Genomic DNA, 23,308 nt, shown 5'->3' with positions numbered 1-23,308 from the left:
CTTAATTTTACGTTATTACAATATTATTAATCAATGCGGTATATGCGGTTTTTTTTATTATAAAAAAATGGCCATTGTGAAAACGATCTATAAATTTGTTCTTTGCGAAATTATTAACTTATTCGAGTATAATTAACGCTTGGCAGAATAGTTTTATTTTGCGCAGTGTAATATAAGTATTATTATATAATAATTGATTGTTCATATTTTAAATTGCAATATCAATTCTGAATACTTGTGGTAAAATGCTCCACATAAAGAAAACATTTCGTTACTCTTTCAAGAAGTAATATTTTATTATTATTGATTGTTAAATAAATCGTACGTTACATGTTACGCTGTTGCGCTTCTATTTATTTCTCTTGCGTCTCGTTAAACACTACTCGGAAGCTGACTATCACGTGCAACGCGAGCTATTAAATCGATTTATTTATCAATTCTTATAACGCAGTAGCTATTTTTGATTGAAGTTTGACTCGCTCGGCGCTTCTCATTACGGAATTTCCCAGAAATATAATCTTTTGAAGATGAGCTCAATGATTGATTGATTTCGTAATACTTTAAACATTGATAAGAAAGTTATAATAATTCACCGCAGCCAAATTGAAATAACTGATTCCAAAATTTAATACTTAAATGAAGATTTTATTTAGCATTTATAAAAATTAAATATTTTAAATTAAACAATTAAAAATTACAATTGCTCCAAATATGAAGAATGTTTACTCATCATATGTTTTAATCTCTGCAAAGGTAAAATTGAATAAAATTAGAAAAAATGGTTAAAATGTTTAAATATGTATAAAAAATACTTAAAACTTTAGGACTCGAATTTAACGTTTTTGATACTTCAATAAATAAATTTTATATATATATTATATATATATATATATATATATATATATATATATATAATATTTAATAAATAAATGATACGAAATAAATTAATGAATAGTAAAAATATTAACGTTTTCATGACGTTTTATGAATAATTTGTGTTCACCAAATAACTAATTTATTAAAAATAATAGCATAAAAGATTTATCTCTCACGACGTAATGTTATTTGTCTAAATTATATTTTAGTTTGAAGGAATGACGAAAATTATTAAAATAACATTATTACTTAACATAAGAATTTTATTCAATAAAGCGTGAGTATTATTCCGATTATTGCAGACAGAGCCTTTTACGTGTAAATATGTAAAATACGAAGCGCACAATGAGACAATTTAGAAGTATCTATATCGAAATGTAGTCGTAACGGTGTGTTTACATTTGGCAGTACGTGAAATTGTGGAGAAATATTTTAAAATATTTAAAGGCACGATAATATCACATTTACTTATAACACTTAAAGTTATAATCTAGATTGGCGATTTTATAAATGCATGTCATTACGCTCGATTCCTACAGAATTATCAGCAATTGCATTTGTAAAACGATATTCTGTCTGTTTTTAGCCTCAATAAAGAAAAAGGTCATTGGGCGGTAGAGAATAATATTATCACACAAACTAACAACGAAAACCATATTACGTATTTCCTTAACATAACAAATCTATTAGCATGCTTGCAATGACTTTGGTGATCTTTAACGATCGCCAGATCTATCTTCGAAAATCGTAATACCAATCATGTTTCGCGATCAAATTCTTGAAAATTACATTAAAGCTTCGATGTACACTTTTCTTCGTAAAATAAAATAACAGAGTATTGATTTTTTACTTGCTTACGCGATTCACACAACCATACTCCATATTTACATAGACAGCGTGACTAACGAGATACTCTGGCACCGAAGGTTCAAATAGTTCATCAATATTCATTCGCCTAAACTCACTACCGAAGTGCGAAACTCACTAACGAAAGAAAAGATTTTTACAATTTCTTTTACAATTTCTAATAAAAATCTTTCTCAATGAGAACATGATTTTTCCCAATAATTTCAATTTGGCAGATCTATCGTTAACCAGCGGGGTTCGTTCTCCCTTGTCTCCTCTCTTTGGCGAAGCGTAGTATGTTCGGGTTACCGTAAATCATGTTGGCTAAAGTCTCGACTCCGGCGTACGTGTCTGCCTTGGATCCAATGCACATGGACAATTGAAGGTTAGAAAGCTCGTTGCTGCACTCTATCTCGTGATACACGTGCACCAGATGCCTATCCGCCGACCTAAAGACGTCGAGGTCCGACTTGACTGCCTTTTCGAAGAACTCCACGTCTTCCTTGCCCCAGCCCTGAATCGAAAGATCCAGACCGCCCACGGTACGATAGTCGCTTTTGTACAGAGAAACGATTCCGAAGCCGTATTGCCTCCAATGTCCGGAGATCTCATTTATGGTGAACTTGTCCTGCTTCCTGGCGTCGCCATAAACGACTTTGGGATCGTATTGACTGAAGACTATTGGGAAGTATATTCTTCGGCCCGGTAGCGTGTTCAGGCGTATCCTGTTGAGCGCCGAACCCGTAAACACGATGTCCACGTCGATGAACAGCATTAGATCATCGGCCTGCAACTTCGACACACCCAAATCCAGGGCTCGAGCTCTGGAAAAGTCCCCGGAAACCGGTAGGACCTCTATGCTGGCACTGCGATATTTGTACTTGAGCTGCTCGATCAGATCTATCGTTTTGTTGAAGGTGTTCTCGCTCTTGTGCTGGTAGAGCACGACGAGCAGAGACGTCTTCTCGCCGCTAGTCAAGCAGATGTCCTCGTAGTTTTGGAGGAACCTTTGAAAGATCTCGTAGCGGCCTGACAGAGGTAGGATAAAGTTGATGATCTTACTTTGCACCGGATCTTCCTCTTGAGAGTAGAAATTGAGATTCAGAAAGCCACCGTAAAGTAAATTGTGAATAGTTCTGTCGTCTGATTCCTGTCGAGATTGGACTTCGACGCCATTTACGGTCTCGCGTATTTCTAAACCTACAAGAACATTTAACGTCTGTTAAATTCAAGCTAGCACTTAAATGACTGCTCTATTTCAATAATATATTTCAAATATTCATGAATGTAGTATCACAAATTTCATTATAATTACAATTCACATTATTTTTTCAGCAACGCAATTAGAATTTTATTTTTCCAGAAAAATATAATTCTATAATTTAGTTGCTTACAAGATGTCTATATTTTGACTAACATTTCATTTACATATATCTGAAACATTTATTATTTAATGAGAAATTAAAAAAAAATATTTCTTAGATATTAAAGAATTAATTTGTGGCGTAATAATTTCATTTAAAAGCATTAGTAATAATCGTACCAGTAAAATGTTGATGGAGATAAACGTGTCTTCGGACGGGAAGCGTGACCTTTCTGCCTCGGTACTTTCGATAGACCAATAGGAGATCTAATATTGTGTCAGCCCCGTAAGAATTCACCCTCCTGTACCCGTAAAGAGCGGACCGTTCTTCGACCACACGGCCCCGCTGCCTTGAATAGGAATTAATGGAAGCCATGACCTCCCTGGTGATATCCTCTAGGCCCTCTTTAATGTCGCTATGAATACGTCGCCTCGGATTAGAATCAGTCAAACTGTATTCCAATTTCAAGAGGAAGTCCCACGGGATCACTTCGTCGCTCGTCGCCGGTTTAAACGAACGGAGACTCGCCGGCACACCTGTACAAACAAAATTTTATTTAACGAATTGATAAATCCGACTGGTTTTCATCAAAACATTGAGAGTCAAAACTTGAAAGTCCTGATGCTTCTTATAAAAATGCGTCGCAAATTCGAAATTACATAGAGATAGGAACTAGCTTTGAAAGGTTCTTAAGAAATATGAAAATTTCTCTCTAAAACATTTGAAAATTAAAATATCTAATCGCACTAATGTTAGTCCAGTACCGTTGTAGTTTCGATATGAAAATTGTGCTTCTTGTATATAAACGTAATGAAAAAGAAAATTAACCGGAGGAGGCAAGTAAATTCTCTGGTAGTAATATTCTCTGAAATCTCGATGTTCCTTGAACCGCGACCTTCATTACAACTTTATTGGTATACTATGCCCGATTTAGTTTTCAGGTGATTAATTATGATTTATTGAGGCGTATTTGTTTGCATAAGTTAACGCGATAAGACGACGATCGTAAAATTTGGGAGAAACGTGGAAAATAGAAATGGTTGGAATAATGATAAAAGTGAGTTTATGGTTCACAATGAATGATAGAAAGACTTCTTCAGTCGTTTATATTATATTTTATAAATACGTTGAAGTGTGTAATATGCATAGTTCCAATGCATCAACTTACATACGTTAATTCTTAAAATTGTCAGTCTAATCGAAATTATGGATGTTCTTGTTGAAATATTATTTAAAAAAAGAATTTTAAATTACAAGAAATTAAATATACAGATCTTAAGGAAATCGAAGATTTATTTCTAAATTATTACACATTTTTTAATCACTTTTGAATTCCAACATATTGTCGTTTAATGAATAAGTATTTCGATCAGATATGAAATAAAAAGCACTTTAATATATTTTAATTCTCGTAATAATTTATTTATTTATTTCTATTTTTTGTAAGTTCTGACGATAATAAATTATTTAACAATCGTAAAATCAATTTTTGATTTTTAGATCAAGAATTGATGAGATGAATAAATTTTTAGCAATATTGTAACTTATATATAGATCTTTTCAATTCGTTTATTTCTCGTAGGATTTATTCTGCGAAGGCGTGAAACGCTGTTGACAAAATTGAACGCGAGAAGTTATATACACAATGTACAGACGTTCTAAAATCACGCATTATGATCCCTCGTGTCTCCAATTTCAAATAACATTCATATAATCCCTTTGGAATATGATTCAATGCATTGTGATTCGATTTGATAGCACATCGGTGATAGCACGTCTCTTATCTTGTACAATAAAGCATAAATGTTATCAAATATCGAAATAAAGAATTTACTTCGGCGTATTTTTATTTTTAAATTTCTCTAGAAAGGAATTTTCAAATTTCTCAAAAATCTTTTTCAGCTAGTCCCTGTTTCTAATCTCGAATTGGCAGCGTATTTTTATAAGAAGCCACGCAGAAGACTAGATAATTTGTACTCGTATAGATACGCAGTAAACGCGGAAGCGTTAATTTAACAGCAATATACGGTAAAAGTTTTACGACCGAAAAATGCAGGTTTGTTATCGTACTAAAGATATTTTATGGTTCGGAAGATTGTAGAGAGAAATGTTTAAATAGGGGAAACGACGATACGTGTAATTTATGGTCGTAGTAAGGGAGTGCGTAACAATGTGGAATATTCATTAGATAAACAGTCGTTATGTATGTATCGTATTTATGAGCCTGAAAAGGGATCGGCAAAATACTGTTAGGAAAACGTGTGAAGGTGTTTTAGTATAAGAAAAAGCATGTAATTGGCAATTAGAGTGAATGCGTAACTTTATAGATCTGAAAGGCAATCTTCGCGATGATTCTCAAGATATGTTGTCTCTGTTAAAAAGTGATAGAAGTAAAAACAAAGAGCTGTATAATTCGCGATAAGCGACGCACGATTTTTACCGCGTCCATTCGCGAGTACGGAAGTAAGAAATCATACCCAGTATGTCCGTGTCGCCGGGATAATCTTCGGAATTAGGATCGACCGGAAATAGACGTACGCCCTTCGCTATCTCGTAGTTCTTCAAGCTTTCCAGGCTCACTCCCGACTCCTGGGCCATCGTGTAAATGTCCCTGTGCAAACGAATCTTCTCGTGCTGCAGGTCTTGTATTCGCAATCCCTGACGGATCATGTTGCACGTTATAATTTTTAAAAAAGATAATTTGTTAAACAAGGATCGCGAAGCAATTTCCTCCTCGCATCGCTCGCGTTACCTCGTCTACGTAACGGTTATCAAATTACTTAACAGTTCACGGATAAGTAATGCAGTTTTTTCATGCAATTGTAGTGATTACCGTAATTATGATACTCGATGCGATATACCAACCCTCATGTAATTGTGCAGCCTGTACATGTGAGGCGGACTTTTCACAGGATGCAAAGTGATGGCACGATGAACCTCTTTCTTCTTGAGATTTCCGGTGAACGCCTGGGCCCCGCTGCTGTTGTGATAAAGAATCGACTGCATCTGTGCGGCATCATCACGAGTATACTATGAGCATCGTCAATTTCGAGCAACGATAAATACGATTAAGCCACATTTTATTTCTGTCATACGATACTAATCATTTTAAGCAACCCTCTCTCTTTTTTCTTCACGCGTGTTTTCCCTTTTTTTTTAAAGTCATCATTTGATAGTCAAAGAGAAATTATTAAAGTAACAACAATTAACTTCATTCTTTGAGAAAATCAAGGCACCTATGGCATTTCAATTTATTCACAAGTTTTGCTACTTTTAAGATATAAATAATCTGCGCGCGATGTAAAATAAATAAGATTTCCTCTAAGTTTTTTGTACGCTAAGAAGAAAGTTATTAATTAGATTAAATTTTTCAACTTGATACTTGATTGAATGTCTTCAATTCAAGTATTTATGTATTTAAGTTAAATATATATTCAATTAAGTTAAATGTATAAATGCTTAAACCGAAGTTCAAGTATTTTATGTATTTAAGTCAAATACATAAAAATTTGAGCTAAAAAAATTTAATTGAGTTGAAAAATTTAGTCAAGTTAACATTTTTTTTTCTCAGCGCGTATTAAAATTAACACATTAGCATTTGTTTTTTTTTATTTTTTTTTTTTTTATTGAATGGTTTTACGCGCTTCGCTCGAAACTAATTTAATAACGACGGATTATCCGATTGGATCGCGCTCGCGTTTGATCAATGTGACAATGGCACCGCGTCTGCCAATTCCGCACGAACACGGTGTATTAATTCGTCCCGAATGTCTGCGCACGGACAAAACGCACTCGTCAAACGTGCAATTAGCACACGGGCAGAGAAGCGGAGTTAAAGTACGGACTTCCTGCCTGCGTGTGCACTACGACCTATAATAATTACCATTAAAAACGTCCGATTCGAATGGCTGCTGGACCGAAACGTCAAATCCGCGGAGCGGGTGTTAATCATAATGCTGGGTGTGGTGGTTTCTTGTTTCGCAGAATTACGTCGGCGTCTCTTGACGCCTGATCGCCGCCGCCGGCGGGCGAAAAATTGCTTGCGTGACTTGCTCTGGCAGTTTCGTAAAAAATCTATCGTGCTTTGGATTCGTTGTGTTTTTTTTCTCGAAAAGCTTTTTATAAAAAAAAAAGAATCGTCGAAAGAAAGTGAAATAATTATTAAAAGATTTCTGATATATTTTTGAGATACAGATACACTTTTATCTGTTTTTCTTCAAGAATCATGTGTATTCTATACATTTATATACGTTCGTGTATCGTGAGAATTAAATTGACACTTTTTGTGTAAACTTTATTTCAATGTTAGGTCTCTCCAAGGTTTCTGTGCAATATGCTGTATAGGAATCTTGATTTCTTTCAAAATACGCTTTAATCACGGAATATCAGACGAGATGAATTAATTTTATTTAGATTAGACAAACTCCTTTCTTCTCTCTCTCTTTCTCTCTCTCTCTTTCGCTATCGTCAATTAATTAAAGGTCGCTAAATAAACACCACTAATTTGATAGGACTAAAGTGCAATACCACAGCGTCGTTATTGGTTTTTTCCGACGGTAATAACAGACGCGGCGAAAGACGCTATAACAAAGAAGTGATCATTCCCGAGATCGTAAATCCTTTATTGAGTCTTGTGTATATACGCCTCAATCAATCAATCGTGACACGCGTTGAACGCGCACGCATTGCATCGCCACGGCAAACGCATTCGGCCGCGTGCACGTCGTCGCATCGGGACGGGATCGTTAAGTGTTTCGACCTTACGTCGAGTGTCAAGACGGGAACGGACTGGTCTAGCCAGTGGGTCAGCGGGCTACGATTTGTTCGGGCCTAACGAGTGACATCCTCATCCGTGCACTTTACCTTTCGTCGCGACACGGCGACGATATAAACGTGCACATACGCATTGGGAGCCGCACGCACCCACGCAAGTGCATCGCGGCCGTTGCAAGACGGTGTCGTCTCGCCTTACCGAATGAATAATGGATGATTATTAACGAGTGAATTGTTAAACGTGTTTATCCAGACTTCGCTGAATCCACCGTAATTTTTTTTAATAACGAACTTGACGCGATTGTTTGAAGGACGTACATTTTTCTTTTAGTGAAATTTTACTTTATTATCAGTTGAAAGTATTTAATCGTAAGATGGAAGTTTTGTCCTTCTCCTTCTTGCGCAAACCTTTACTTTTGAAATTAAATTAAATTAATTTTAAATGTAATTTTGTTTGAGTATTAAAAATATTATTTCACGAGAAAATTAAACATGTAGTTTTATCGTGTTATACATTGTATTATTACAATACAATTATAAAATTTTTATACTTATTTTATATTTGTATACTGTATTATTATAAATCAACTTATTTTTAAAAATAAGCTTTTCTATATCAAATTTCATGATTTTTCCCCAACAATTTTTTATCTCAAAATTTGTACACACTTTTTATTCAGAGAATCTCTTTGGAGTTCGCGCATCAATTCTACTTGATTACCGCAACATGCGATGCGCTTCAAAGGTTTAAGCACCTCGTGTGGGCAAATTGTTACTTAAGTGGTACAGTCTAATGTGACCGCGAGAGTATCAAGATGAAGAAGAATGACTCGATGTGGCCACTGGGTTAGCAGGGTGCAACTCACTTTTACTTAACGACTAACATCCTCATCTGCACGTTGCACCTTCCGACATAATCCGCTACCTACATGTCCGGTACACGATTCAGATAGATGCGGTTCATGTATTTAAACGACGATGACATACCGGGCGTACGTACGTCCATTACGTGAGCATCGTGCCCTGAATCTCGATCAAATTACGTACAATTTAATTTGAGATTTAACCGGTAAAGAGAGAATTAACTCTTTAACATTTTGAGATGACGAAGCGCTGTGTGTAAGTGTGGAAATGTTTAACTATCAGTGATTGCGAGAGGAATGTATCGGGACATTTTAAAAAGTAAAACATGAAGAGTAAGATTCAGAAGTTTTTGGCCTAAAGATATTTTTAGTTATATAAAAAAATCAATCGTCGTTCTAAAAAATATTTCAAGATAAAGGATGATTGTAATGAATAATGAAAATGAGTGTTCTATTTATTTATTTATTTTTTATATTTAGGCCGGAAACTTTGATAATTTAGCAGCGTGTGACAATTGCTGATTGCGATCGAGAAAACAAGACTGTCACACATGTAGGACACCCTTGTGCAAAAATTTATTTATTTTTCCCAAATTTTTGAGAATTAAAGGAATGATATTTTTAAAGCAAAATGCTTTAGTGCGATGAATAATTTGCGGTCTGCAGCCTCTTATTCGATCGTTGCGAGTTGAGAAACGCATGGGTAGAAGTACATGCAACGTCGGATAAGCCGGAGCAGTGTCTAATCTTCGTTGCGTATGTGTTAATCAACAAATCGTTTCGTGTCGCGTACATATGTTTCTGCGAGTGCACACGGTGGAGCCTCAGAGGAAGAAATTGAACGACCAGAATAACTCGAGTATCAGGCGAACGGCAATGAAACCGACCAAATGGTCGCATAGTTTGCAGACTTCCTTAAGTAAAGAGAAAATCCGTCGCGATTGAAGCTATTACAGTGGAATTGCATGCTACTGTTTTAAAAATTATGGACAAACGAGATAGAAATGAAAGAAGTGGAAAATTAACGTATAATTAACTTGAATTGCGCTAGGTCAAATATCGCAATTACAAAGTTTCATCAAAGTTATGTCATCGAAGATAATGATTTCGATGAGTGTGCATGAAAGGCCGCGGTGCAATAATGTTTTGGCACAATCAACAGCATCTAGTGTGTACTTTTGTCTACTCGGATAAGATAAAATGCTTGGATTTCCTATCTACGTATGACGCACTTGCTCTAGATGATAAAGCGAATCGAAAGTGAAGTATTTCTCAAAGAGAAGAAATAATAAAATTTGCAAATAAATTTGTCGCACGATTCTATTTTTATTTACTAATGATTAAAAGTCATTCCATTTATTCCTGAGAATGTCTGTTTTAAAACCATATTTTTAGAATATAGAAATTCTATCAATTTCTAAATTTTATTAATTTAAAAAATTAATAAAAAAAAAGGGAGATGCGTGCTGATCTCTAAAAATATTTTTTGAAAATATTTTTTTGACAATTTTGAGAGGTAAACTTTTTCACCTTAGGCAAACTGTCTTCTTAATTATATTCGTTTGCAAATAACGATCCTCCTCTTGTAACGCGATCATACTAATTTCATGCCTCCGTAAACAACGTGATCGAGAAGCAATTACCTCGTAGCTCCAAGTGCAGGGGATCCCAGCGTACTTTTTCACGCATCTTCCCAGCTCGACGTCCTCGTGCGTGGTGTACAAGTGGCGCAGGCAGTATCTGATGTGCGGCACGATCCTTCTCAACGTCTCCCTGGACAGCACCACTCCCGGACCACCCATGCAGAAGTTCTCGTCGTAATCCAATGACAGCAACCCGAACTCCTCCGAGTTCCCTCTGCCGGCCTGTCCGATGTACATCGCTCTTCTGGAATCGACTGACCTCAATAGCGTCTCCAACCGGTCTGTCCTCACGTATACGTCGTCGTCTGCTCTCAAGAACCACTCGAAGCGATCGCCAAAGTTGCTCCACATGTACTGCAGCATCATAAACGACTTCTTTTGCGGTGGATAGGTATCGTCCACTCGCGGAAGCGGCACCAGAGGCAGATCCGGACAGTTCTCGGGAACCGTCGAGGACTCCGACGAGAAGAAGACTATCTTGCCGGGTAACTCCTTGCCCCACGTCTCGTAGACGGCTTTGGCTCGTGTGTCCAAATACTTTTGAGCCGTCATCACGCCCACGAACACCAGATTCGAAGTCGAGCTGTTGATTCGCTCGTCGTCTTTCAGCCACGGCATGTTTCGTACCGATGTTTTCGGTACCGATGACCGTGCAGCGGGTACGGAGGTCCAAACGGTGACCTGTTGCTGCTGATTGAAGACTATCAGACGGTAGCTGAGGATCAGAAAACCTAGGATCAGGCCCACGAAGAGGCCCAGAAAGGCGCTGCCCACTCCACGCCGTTTACGCATCACTGGGTGATACGTCACCTCTCCCATTTGCACTCTTTAAGGGTCCCTGGGTCTTCAGTCGGGTTCATCCTCGTCATGGTACCCGCTACCGCCTCAGGTATAATAATTAGTCCCGTCAGAGGATATCCTTTGGGCAATCCCATCGTCATGCCCGCTGCTAAAATGGAGAGACTTTCTTCATGAAGTAAAAGAGCTCAACCTGTGGAGTATAGAAGAATTGTTCTACGTTAATTAGGATTTTTTAAATATATAACGAAAATTTATTATATATTTAAAATAATAAATATAATACTAAAAATTTTCATATATTACACTATGAAAAAAATTGAAATACTAGCAACTCAACATTACACGTGACGTTTTCCTTGATATTTATTGACTATAAAAAAAAAAAAAAAAAATTTGTGCTGGCGAAACGTTTCTGAGAAACATCTTATTTTTCTTATTAATTTGTTTATTCGCTAGGAATAACTCACACATTTTTCATTTCGTCTCATTTAAATAAAGATTTATTTTAGTGAAATAAATTTATATCCCAACGATAAATTTGTAAGCATTTTGTTCTCAGCGTCATTTATTCTTTACTGTCACATTTTGTAATTTGGCAACTGTTATATATCGTTGATAAAAACAGCTGTAGACTTTGCATCTTGAGTAATATATCCTAAGAAATCTTTCGTAAAAGGCAGGCTTCTAGTAAGAATAAATAATATCCTAGGAAAAAACAACACAAAAAATGTGTTTGAGATCTTAAACGAATTCTATCCGAGGCACGGACTTTGATTTATGTCCCATGTTACTCGTAAAACAAACTTCAACCGTGTTTGATCTTCGTTCTCTTCGTAAAGCTGCCTTTTAGCCGATTAGTCATTCCACTTTTATATAAGTACGCTTCGAATTTAGTCGGTGCGTTGCCATTTAGCAGTAACTCTAATTAATGAATAAATGCAAAAAGAAATCCATAGCGAAACTTACGTCAAGTTTTTCCTTCAAAGTGCCGAAGATGGCCATGTCGCTTCGGAGGAACCTCCGATAAGAATGCGCCCGAGTGATGATCTGAAACCAAAGCAAATTATAAACGATCGAGACAAATTGTCGGATTAATAATCACGAAATAAAATCCAATATGTACTATACATGTACGTGCGGCTTTGAGGAATGAGGTCGCACACGTGTTAAGCTATAACGACTCAAATTGACGACGTCAGCAATTAATGTTCGGACATTTTTCGCCATCAAGCGTTTGCTTGGGAGATGCGAACTCTATTATAATACCAAATAAATCACGATATTAACGAGCGTGTTCAGCGATTTCTACTGATTTTAATATAAATATTAATCAGTATTTATAATAATATTCTATCTTTTTTTTACGATATTTACTTCTATATAAACATTTACTATGTATTTTATCGTATCTTAAAGTTACAGTTAAGTATTACGTAATTTACGAGTATTTAGAGAGCAGCGTGTCTTTCCGGTTGGGAGGAGCCTCAGGTCTTAATTAGTTGCGGCAATTATTCGCGGATCGTCGGACATTGCGCGGACTCGAGGAAAATCTTTCTGCATGATTGGTATCTAATGCCCGGTCATGCGACCCCGCGATAATGGGAATGAGAACAAAGCGTGCTCTGTGTGCATATCTAGAAAGTCGTGAAATGTATAGCGAACGGAACGACCTGTCCAGAAATGAGAACCCGACGCCGTTACAAGTCCTTGTGCGGCGAATTAACTGCGCCGGTTCTGTTAGTTTCACGATCGCGCCCAGAAATGCAGCGTTCCGTTTGCGAACTCGCGTGCCCGATTTACCGGCACACACGGTATATTACACATATATTTTTATAATTAGCCTCCGTCGGCACACTGGATCTTTTTTTGATCCAGACGTAATTTCACTCTCAAATTTTTACGAAGTTTCAATTTTTGAATAGAAATATTGAAAAGTGATCTTGAATTTTTTTAGATTTTTTTGAAAGCTTAGAACAGTAAAGAAAAGTTGAGCTGAACAAAAAAGATCCAATGTGTCTATACGAAATAAGTAAAAATGTGTGCCTACACAAAAAAGTTTTTTCTGTTCAAATTATTTCCTTGATTTAAATAAATATTAGTTAGTATAAAATAATTTAGTTTAAAAATTGGGAAATATTTTTTAACCTAGGAAATAATGTTAAAATAAATATTTATTTTGTGGCATTAACGTATTAGAATCACGCGTTTCTTTCGCTTCTTCTGTTCATATTAGCTCAGCTTCGCGTTAAAATATTTGCTGGAAAAATGTGTAAAAATATTTTCTCAGCAAGTAATTACAAATGTCTGCTTGGCGAACAAAACTGTGGTCGAAGTTACGAAACGACCAAAGTTCTCCGATGCGGTTTTCAGAGCGAAATTCTTAATCGGGTCTGAAAGGGACGATACATTCCTCGCGCGTTCTCCGCTTCGGACGCCCTTTCTAGATTGCATTCACATCGTTATCTCTAATTTATATCCCTCCAAATCAGTGTAGACAAAGGCTCGACCCTTGGCGAAACCGGTTTCGAGCCGGCCAATAGGTACGTGTATATGTATGTACATATCGACAAGTAAGTTTTGAGTAATGAGGCACTTTTGCAATTCCGTCGAGCCGCAAAGGTCGTGTGCAAATTCATCTGTTTTTCTTGTGGCATGTTTGTCACAGAAGAATAACAACCGTGAAGGTTTTTTTCCCGCATCTCTTAAACGTCCGAATGATTGTACGATGAAATTAACATAATTTTGCAATTCTATGCGTAACATTTAAGAATGTACAAGATATTTTCGAAACACTTTCAAAGCACAAAAATATAATATAAAAAAATTATTAATTGTTTTATATTATATTTAAAAGCAATAAAAAAAAATTTGGCAGCATTAATAAGAAGTAGACATATGCTCTAATGAAAATATAATTAATAATGAAATAATGAAAGAAATCTGAACTTTTTTTATTTGTGTACTCGAAATGTTCAAGATAATTTATGTGAAGTTTCATCGTGATGCAGAGATCAGTTCTGTAAAATACACAGAATTTATTTATTCATTTATTTAAATATCTGTTGTGTCTTAATCACACAACTTTCATATGTACATAGTTTATTTGAAGTGTTAGTTAAACACACTTCCAAATTTTATTTACTTTGCAGAGACCGTACGTCATATCGATACATCTTTAATAATTTCTTTTGCTGGCGCGATAGGTGCTCCGGTAATATTGCAGAATCGAATCCCCCAAGATAACGCACCACGATGCAAATAATTGAACTCGCGTAATAATATTCGCGCTTCATTATTCATTATTTATAAGATCGCGGCGATTGCAATCGCCGGCAGTTCCTAGGCAAATTCTCGCACGCCCACTTCCGTTCACACGTATCACGTGGGATCATTAGAGGAAGAGACGCATAACTTCCCTTAAAAATTCTTTCAAAGGTCAGATAACTTACACACACGATTATCACAATGCGGCGGATGGCGCAGGCTCGCCTCGATCCGACGTTCGATCAGATCGCATCTCGCATAATTATCCGCAAAAATGCGTGAATCATCTTTCCAATTACGTCTCTCGTTAAGTCGTAAAACGCACTCACGTCAACACGTTTTGATTTATTAAACGCAGCCTACGAATTTCGTTTTTGCAACGAGCCACGATACACTTTTAAAATCTCATAGGTAGAGTGAAACGTCACGTCACTGCAAAAGAGCGAAGCTCGAGTTTGTGCAATCTTCAAGAAATGTTTCACTCACGGTGAGCCAGCTTTAGAGAGCATCTTCGCGAACGTTTACGCCAGTCGCCTTGTTATAAAACGTATCAAAGAAGGGATGAGAACAAATATTTCACAGTAACGTCGCGCACAGGAAAATCGCCAATCTGTATCGTTAAAGACAATAACGGCCGTGAATCTGTGGAACCGCTCGAGGCAACCTTGGAAGGCAAACGCAGATGCGCAACAAGTATCGATTACAGTTACTCTTTCCGCGGCTCTTCCGCTATTACGCACGGAAAAAAAAAAGAGAAACGTCGCGCGTTAGATGCGAGAACTGCTGCGTTCGAAGCTCACCGTGGTCCGCGAGAGCGACCGGCGTGCGGCGTAATCGCGATTACACGCTCGACTCCTCGAATCCACGAAATCCCGGTGTTCGTCCCGTTAAAGGATACGCTCCGGAATGACGTGCACGATCCGAGCGTGCACGTACGAGAGGCGGGAGAGAACCGGTTTAGGCCGAAAGTCGGTGCCGCGAGTGGATGCCGCTAGATCGTACGTTCGGAGCGTTCGGCGATTCTAGCCGATTAACGTTGGGGAAGCGATGAAATGCCGTACGTTTTAGGTCAAGGTGGCTTTTTAAGACGATAAAATTACAGGTGTTTTGGGCGAAGCGCCACGAAAAAGCAGCAAAGGGGGAAAGACGCAAAATTGACGCGTTGAAATGTTGTTCGCGAGTTTGTACAATAGTCGCTCCGAAATTTATTCCCATTGAGAAGCTTATTTATCGACTTTATTATTTGACATTCCGAATATATTAAATCGCGAGAAATTCTTGAACAATTCGAATTTGCGAGCTATTCGCAACTCTGCATCTACATGAAAAAATTTCACAGTTTTTTAAGATGCTTCTGGCATCGTTGTTTTCGACGATCAAATTAATAATGTTATTTTTAGCTTCTGTTTAAGATTGCGTTCTAAGTCCGACAATCAGCACGCAGTTTACATTAAATACATATAGAACAATGTATTTAATAATTGATAAAAGAAGCCAAAAAAAAATATTAAGATCCTTAGAAAAAATGGCATTTCTTCTTATTTCTTGTAAAATTACATATTTATTCTCTAATTTTGATTATCAATCTATTCCGAAGTACATGCATTCACGACGTTTATAAACTGAAGAAACTCAAGTTATCATCGTAAGGATTACACATGCACTGTTCGTCATCTTCATAAATGTTAGTAAATTAATATATTCAGAAAAAATACTGAGAACACATTCAGAATTAATATATTAAGCGATATCCTGGAGAATCATGTTCTCCGGTCGCGTGGCCTTTTCTAAAAGTGCTCGAAGGCAACTCCTAATAAAACGACCGGGTGTCTGGAAACGCGATACGTTTAGCTGGTCGCGGAAACGTCGGTTTACATTAGCGACGTTTGATGAGTGCGTGTCCTCGACATGAAACCGCCGCCGTTATCGCTGAGAGCTTTCGAGAGGAGAGGAAGAGCTTTCTCGACTCGAGGGGGAATGTCGCTCTCACTAATTGTTCCCACAGACGGCGAGACGCGCGGAATCGTTTGGCTGACCGCTGATGACGGCTGCGGCCAGATTGCTGCGGTCATGACTTGAATCGAGGAGACGGTCTGGGAAAGAGAAAGAGGAAAAGAGAGAGAGAGAGAAAGAGAGAGAGAGAGAGAGAGAGAGAGACCGTTCGATCGACCGGTAAGCCGGGAACGATCGCAGAGGAGTCATCGACTCTCCCGCGACGCGGGACCACGGCGAATTGCCTCGCCGTTTGTCGGATGACTCTATTTCATGGTCTAACAGACCCTCGTGGGAACAGCGACACCTCTTACCGAATTTCATCTTATCGCGTGCTCGCGTGTAAGTCCGTAGTACGAGTGAATTTCCCCGACGGCGAGCACGGAAGTTCCGGGCGATCGGAATTTTATTGCGGGACGTATTTTCTTGGCGCCGCCGGTGACTCAAAGTACCGATACGTGAGTGTACCACTCTGCTCCGGCTCGAATTTATATTTTAAGCACGCCCAGCGGAGTGACAGAAAGAAGACGGACAGTCCTCTTTCTCGGAAACTTTTAATCTAAAATTCAATCGAGTCTCCGCATTTTTTTTAGTCACTACGAGAGGTAATCGTTGACATTTGAGAAAATATCCGACGCTATTCGAGAAAAATGGAAAGGTCAAAATGTGTTAGTTTGATGTCATATTGACCAAATTATGACAAATTACGATCAAAAATGACGTAAATTTAATCAATATGATCGATATGAACGACATAAATTTGATCAATGTCAAATTGACACATTATTTTGATTTTTCTGTTCACCTTGGGTAGGAGCAAGAGTCACTATCGTGAGAAGGTGCACTAACCCTGGTGTTCATTGCGATCGATGTACCCGCAATCGCCGGTTGAATGAACCGCATCAGCAAACTAGACAACATGACAGCGGGGAGATTACCATGCATCACCGAGACCTCGGTTATAAAAATTAATGAAAATTAGAATATATTTTCACGCTCTATGTCATAAACGCGCAGTTTCGTTCTCTTGACAAATGCGTAATAAACATCTCATTTTTTTTCACACAATTCAACTTGCAAATTATTCCAGAAACCTTAGCTGTTAGCATTATTACAAAAGAAAATTTTTTTAAAAGACATGTGAAGGAAAAGCACGTCTTTTTTTTTCTCCAGAGAAAAAAGCAAATTCTGAAATAATTCGATCACTTGGAATCGAGTTTCTACAGAATTCGCGTGAGTGCAAATATTTATTAATTAATTAACAGGTAAGTTTAATACGACTCGTGAATTGAGCAATTATATAATTATTTAATGAAATGATTATATTAATTAACCGTTTATGCAATTATATTTATATTAATTTATAAATTTATATTTATACTAATTAAACAATTATTAAGTTAACAAATTTACAAGCAATTGGAAACAGGCTTCAAATTAGATAACATGCCAATTTTAAAATAAGAATAATGCCTGAAATTGATACCAATATATTGGCTCTATCATCTTTTATGTTTAACGAATATTTATTACTCCATAAAAGAAAATTGGGACTTAAAAGGGATATCATCGTTGATATTAGCGAAGCAAATAAAATCATTTCACCGACACGACAGCAAATCTTATCTGTACGTGACTGGCGTTAATTTGTTTAAAGCAACACGCAACGTTCTATGGAAGAAACAGCGATTTCTTCGGCAGACGGAAAGAAGAAGAATAGATACGTTTCAATTGCACCGTTCAACTATTCATCAATCGACGCCTCCGCGCTTCCGCGAAAAATGCGCGTTCGATCAGAGACAAAAATACATCCTCCACTAAAGAAAGAAAAACTTACGATTCAGAGCTCGACCGACAGTTTCTCTCATCAGTGCCACACACGCCGTTTCCGTCCGCACACGTGCTGCACTTCTTGCCTTTTATGATGAAAAATACCGGGTATTGTGCGCTCCACCCTCCCGGCAACCATAAACCGCCACAACCATAAACTTCCACAAAACCACACACTTAAATTCGCACTTAGAAGCGAAACACTAGGAGCGCGGACTTTTGAGAGAGTCCTTCTTTGCAGGCGGCTTATTGCTGATTATTAATTTGATACCAACTTGCTGATCACGGTTATTTTAAGCAAACTGATTGAACGCCCAAGCGGTATCGCGGCTTTCTGAGAGAAACAAGAATAAATAAAAGAAGCCACTGTCTTAGCAAAAAGAAAACGAAGCTTTATCTTTTTAGACGTCGCTTCAGATGACTTTCAATTCGATAAGATAACGGGGCGACACTTGTTTTTTTTTTTTTTTTAGTTTTCTCTCATTTTTGCAAGGCACTCTTTATTCCAGAGCACGCGCAACACGTACACGAAACCACCAAGTATTTTGAAAGAGAAGACAACAAAGGGCGTCTCTGTCGCAAGAAGAACCGAATCGCTGTTTCCTTCTTAATTATCATAGAGAGTTTCGCGGTGCCGTCATTGGCAGATGTAACGGTTAAAAAGTGACCCTCGCACCCACGCCGGAAATGTGATCCGATTGAAAACCGGCGCGCAGGCAGGCAGGCAGGCAGGCAGGCAGGCAGGCGACCGGCGACGACGACGACGACGACGACAACGACGACGACGATGACGAAGGCGGCGGCGGCGGCGGCGGCGGCAGCCGCTTTTCGAATCGGGCGTAGAGCGTGTGTTGCGAGCAGGATGCCACCGCCGCGACTGAGAGGGACCGGAGTTGGCGGTCACCGCAAAGGCGCAAAGGCGAACGGAGCGCAGCCGGCACGCACAACCGGGCCGGTAGAACCGACACGGCCGGATTCTAAAGCCGGCACAGCTTTTCGACCGACGACGACCGGTAGTCTCATCAACGCTTCTGGATACCATCTTTTATTGTCCCGGTTGTCCCTGACCTTCCGGGGACGATCTTTCGGGAAACCGGATCTCCTCTTCCGGTTTTAATAACGCCGCTTAGGGTCACTGCACCAGACACTGGACAATCATCTAGGCAGCACGCGATATTTATAATAATTGTTAGAATGTTTTAAAAATATTTATCAAAATATTTTTATTCACTGAGCTTCGTTGAATCCTGTCGAGAAATCGAGAAGAGAATCTTTTATTCAAATTTACGCAATAAACGTGTAAATTTTAGAAAGACGAACTGCGACAAATACGGGATATCTCGAACGCCCACTGATAACAAGTACAAATAAGACTTCTTCGATCCCCGCTCTGATGGTAGCAAATAGTCGTAAGGCCATCGGAGCCTTATTACGAGGCGCAATTTATCTGCCACCGAATCACCATCTAAAATCCTCCTGATCGGAGAACCGCGAGTCGCTGCCGGCAAACGCCGACACAGAAGCGGTCGAAAATTATGCGTAATGACAGTTGCAAAACTACACAGCAGCAGTCATCGACCACGTGATGAGTCACTTTCGTTAATCGTAGGCGCATCCCCTTTTTCGAATGACACAGCGCGTTCGCGAGTCGATTGGGGATCATTAGAGCGCGTCATTAATCGCCCGCGCACGACCCCGCGTAGAGAGATAAGTGACCGCAGAGTATGTTTAAATAAATATTCAATTGTACTCGATCACTGAATCGTCTATGTACCGCCGTGTAATCTTCTACCGATGGTGATCTATCGATTCGAGCCAGCGTCCGAGTGTATCTGAATCTTTAATGAACCGGAAAAGTGGCGAATTGAATGATCAGCTAAACGTGCCTAAGCGTCTTCCGTGTTTGATGCTCGATACCGAAACAGCTATAACAGAGTTTCGTAACACAATTTCGCCGATCGATTGACTTGTTTTTAGAATATTAACTTTTTATACTGAATAAAAATTTATTTTATTTTATGTAACAACTTATTAGTCCGACTTAAAGTTTCACATACATAATCGAAATTTTCTTATTTAATGTAACGTTTAAAAAGTGAGTACCGAGCGAGTTTTTAATCGCCAATAATAAATACATCTTGTTGAATAATCCCTATTTATTTCGCTTTGAAATGTAGAGACAACGTATAAATAGAATCTTGTAATCTCTGCGATTAAGGAATTATTCTCTAATTTATAAAATTAGTTCAACTTTCCTTGATAATTCCTTAGCAAGCAAACCTCGTTTCACTGAACTTTGCTAATCAATCCGCTGTGAAAATCATAAATAACACAATACGGTGCACGGTAATCTTTAGTATTCTTATAACTGTACGTATAAGTACTTATAGCGGTACAAGAGTTCTGGGAAACTCGCGTGTTTGAAGTATCTCGTATCAATTTTTCCAGTTGATATTCAGTTAATATTCCATGAAATCTGAGAGCCGCGAATACAAATGCAGACGCGAATTGCGCACGATTTTCCGGCTGAAGAGTTTTATATGAATTGGAACACTTTTTAGAAATATTGGGAAAATCCACATCTTTTCTTAAAATTTTTCATACATGTGAAATCTGAAATATTCTCAGATTAATATAAAAAAGTCTGAGAATGATTGACACAATAAAGGCCTTTTGATCTTTATTAATTAACCGGATGATATGAGAGAATTTTTTAGTTATCTCCATCACTGAGATCGTGCATGTGTTGTAACAGGATTGTTCTAATTCAATATCTTTTCTATAGCAGAGCAGTTGCTACTACGAAGCCACTCGCTTATCTGATAAAAGGATGATAAATATACGAGTGAATTACCGCATTCATTCGGTGTTCACGAAGCGGAAATTTATTCCGCAGTTCACACTTTCTCCACAGAATTCACAAGAAATAATAAATCTCGCAATTATATCACTCATATCATATAATTAAAACTATAAAAAATACGTACCGTGATTTGTATTGCTTATTTCTGAATTAGCATACAATATTCTTTTAATATTTATTTTTTATTAATAATATACATTGCATAATTTACTTATAAAAATATTTATTAAATATTTATTAAATATTTATTTAACATTAATTATTTATTTAAAATAATGTTTTTGAGAAAGAATGTTTTAACGTTTATTTAATATTTATTTTATATTAATTACTTATTTGAAATTGATTTTAATTTGTAATAATATTTTTTAAATATTGAAAACATCTTTCAAATGTGAAACATTTAAAACAATTATTTTTTCGAATTTTGCGAAGAGCCTCTAATCTACAATGTTCTTTGCTTCATATTTCTTACTTTTGACCTACTATCTTTTCGTCTTTTTCAGAGTTCGTTAACTTTTATCTTACCAATTTCGATAAAACAGAACGCGATAAGGTAAAAGGTCAATAAGCAAAAAGCATAAAACAGCAAATAAAAAGCACATTGCTCGTACAGTTATAAGATTAACTTCAAAAGTTTGGAAAGGGTTTATCATATCAGAAAAAATTTCTTCAAACGTTAAAATAAACGTTTTCGAGCAGAGGAGCATATCTTACAGATGCTCATTAGTATCAGTATTATTAAATTGATTATCAATTTATTATTGTGATAGTAATATTCTGGTTCAATTTAAGAGCTGCGTTTTAAGAGCGAAAGTAACAGTGCGCAGTTCAGAGAATTAGGACAAGTAGGATAAAATCATATAAGAAATATTACTTGAGCATTAAGATCCTGTTGTTACCATTGTCGATCTTTCCTCGATTTTAACTGTGTACACATTAATGTCCAAATTATTATTTTAAAATGTTTCTAAAACATAAGAATAAATATTTTTTTAATAAAAAAGGAAAATGTTCCATTATTTTTAACGTTTTCAAAAATGTTTTTTAAAATGTTTTAAGAAATATTATCAAAAACATTGCTGATTGAATTATTATTATATAAAAGTAATTAACATCAAATTACATTCTATAAAAGCATTATAAATAGTATAAAAGAATTAGCAAGGATAATATTACTGAATAACTCGTTGAAATATAAATTATTTACATAGAAAGATAATCGCTGTCGTCGTTTACTTTGTAAGGCCGGAAGTATAAATTCCATATAATCATGACCGTAAAAAGAATACAAGAAATTAAAACGTGACAAGAAATTTCTCGTATCCTTTTGTAATTTATAATATTCATAAGTTTATAATATTTATAAGTTAGTAGATCTGTTTTTAACATAAAATTTGCAATAGAATACTTAGAAACAAAGTATTGTACTTATTCTAAGTTAGAGAAAGTTTCTTAATTTTAGAAAAATTGAGAAAGAAATATCACATACAATTTATATGTGTTTGGTATCATTATCAAAATTTTCAATATTTTTGCTAAGTTTTGAAAACGTTATTTTTAACCTTTTTTTGCAAAATATACATTTTCCAAGCTGTAAGTACCTATATTTTTTATAAATGTTTCGCAATAAGATTTTTTTTGTTTCTACATTGAAAGTCGTGAAATATTTCTTGAATACATTATTTCAATAATTATTTTAAATTATTTTATTATATATAATATAGGAATAGAAAGCAAATCTATCTTTATATGTATGAATTTCATACACTTAAAAAATTCGAACATGAAATTTTCAAAATCTTTCCAGACTTTTCCGCATTTTCAATTTTAAATGATATTCAAATTCTCTTCCTTCTTGCATTGTCAGTTATAAGATTCGCTTTCCTGATCATTACCATTGCATTATCGACTCGACCAGCAGATATAGATCTGGATATTAATCCGACGCATCGTTTCCTGTTTTTTCGTGCGTGCACGCCTACGTATTGCTGCTGTGTGTCTTAATTTGATCGTTCCGGTCTATCAAGGATCGAGCGCGGCGAATAAGAGATAATGCGAAATTCACGAAGCGTAAAGGTAGTTCAATTCGCTTCTATTTCGACGGAAGTTCCTGCTTTACAGACACGCAGCCATTTGCGGCTGTAACGGCGGCTTCTACTGTTCTTACTGGCTGGACGCGTTTAACGATGT

The 23,308-nt window shown here is 36.9% G+C and overlaps 1 protein-coding gene across 8 annotated transcripts; it reads right to left on the bottom strand.

Moving 5' to 3' along the window:
• Positions 1–1,121: 1,121 nt before the first annotated feature.
• Positions 1,122–19,148, bottom strand: LOC105199422 (chondroitin sulfate synthase 1). 8 transcript variants are annotated; one of them, XM_039454782.1, is made up of 9 exons: positions 18,260–19,148; positions 17,228–17,376; positions 12,133–12,213; positions 11,176–11,356; positions 10,366–11,080; positions 5,952–6,116; positions 5,564–5,744; positions 3,266–3,622; positions 1,122–2,922 (listed from the first exon to the last, which is right to left on the bottom strand). In XM_039454782.1, exons 4-9 carry the CDS (start codon positions 11,304–11,306, stop codon positions 1,967–1,969), a joined length of 2,505 nt encoding a protein of 834 aa, XP_039310716.1. In that variant the 5' UTR covers positions 11,307–11,356; positions 12,133–12,213; positions 17,228–17,376; positions 18,260–19,148; the 3' UTR covers positions 1,122–1,966. The 8 variants fall into 8 exon arrangements, with proteins under 8 accessions (XP_039310716.1, XP_039310718.1, XP_039310717.1 ...); XM_039454784.1 differs by having other exon boundaries at positions 17,272–17,376; XM_039454783.1 differs by having other exon boundaries at positions 17,228–17,332.
• Between the last annotated feature and the right edge of the window lie 4,160 nt (positions 19,149–23,308).

The sequence above is a fragment of the Solenopsis invicta genome, chromosome 11, assembly GCF_016802725.1.
Source record: "Solenopsis invicta isolate M01_SB chromosome 11, UNIL_Sinv_3.0, whole genome shotgun sequence".
Lineage (NCBI taxonomy): Eukaryota > Metazoa > Arthropoda > Insecta > Hymenoptera > Formicidae > Solenopsis > Solenopsis invicta.
This window is presented reverse-complemented; position numbering and strand designations above follow the sequence as displayed.

What these genes read in the sequence shown, in the direction of transcription:
- LOC105199422 (XM_039454782.1), bottom strand. Translation starts at nt 11,306, where the DNA reads ATGACGATGGGATTGCCCAAAGGATATCCTCTGACGGGACTAATTATT. An exon ending in CGGCGACACGGACATACTGG is followed by an intron (nt 3,623 to 5,563) that starts GTATGATTTCTT and finishes TTGTTTGTACAG; the next exon opens with GTGTGCCGGCGAGTCTCCGT. An exon ending in TCTCCATCAACATTTTACTG is followed by an intron (nt 2,923 to 3,265) that starts GTACGATTATTA and finishes ATGTTCTTGTAG; the next exon opens with GTTTAGAAATACGCGAGACC.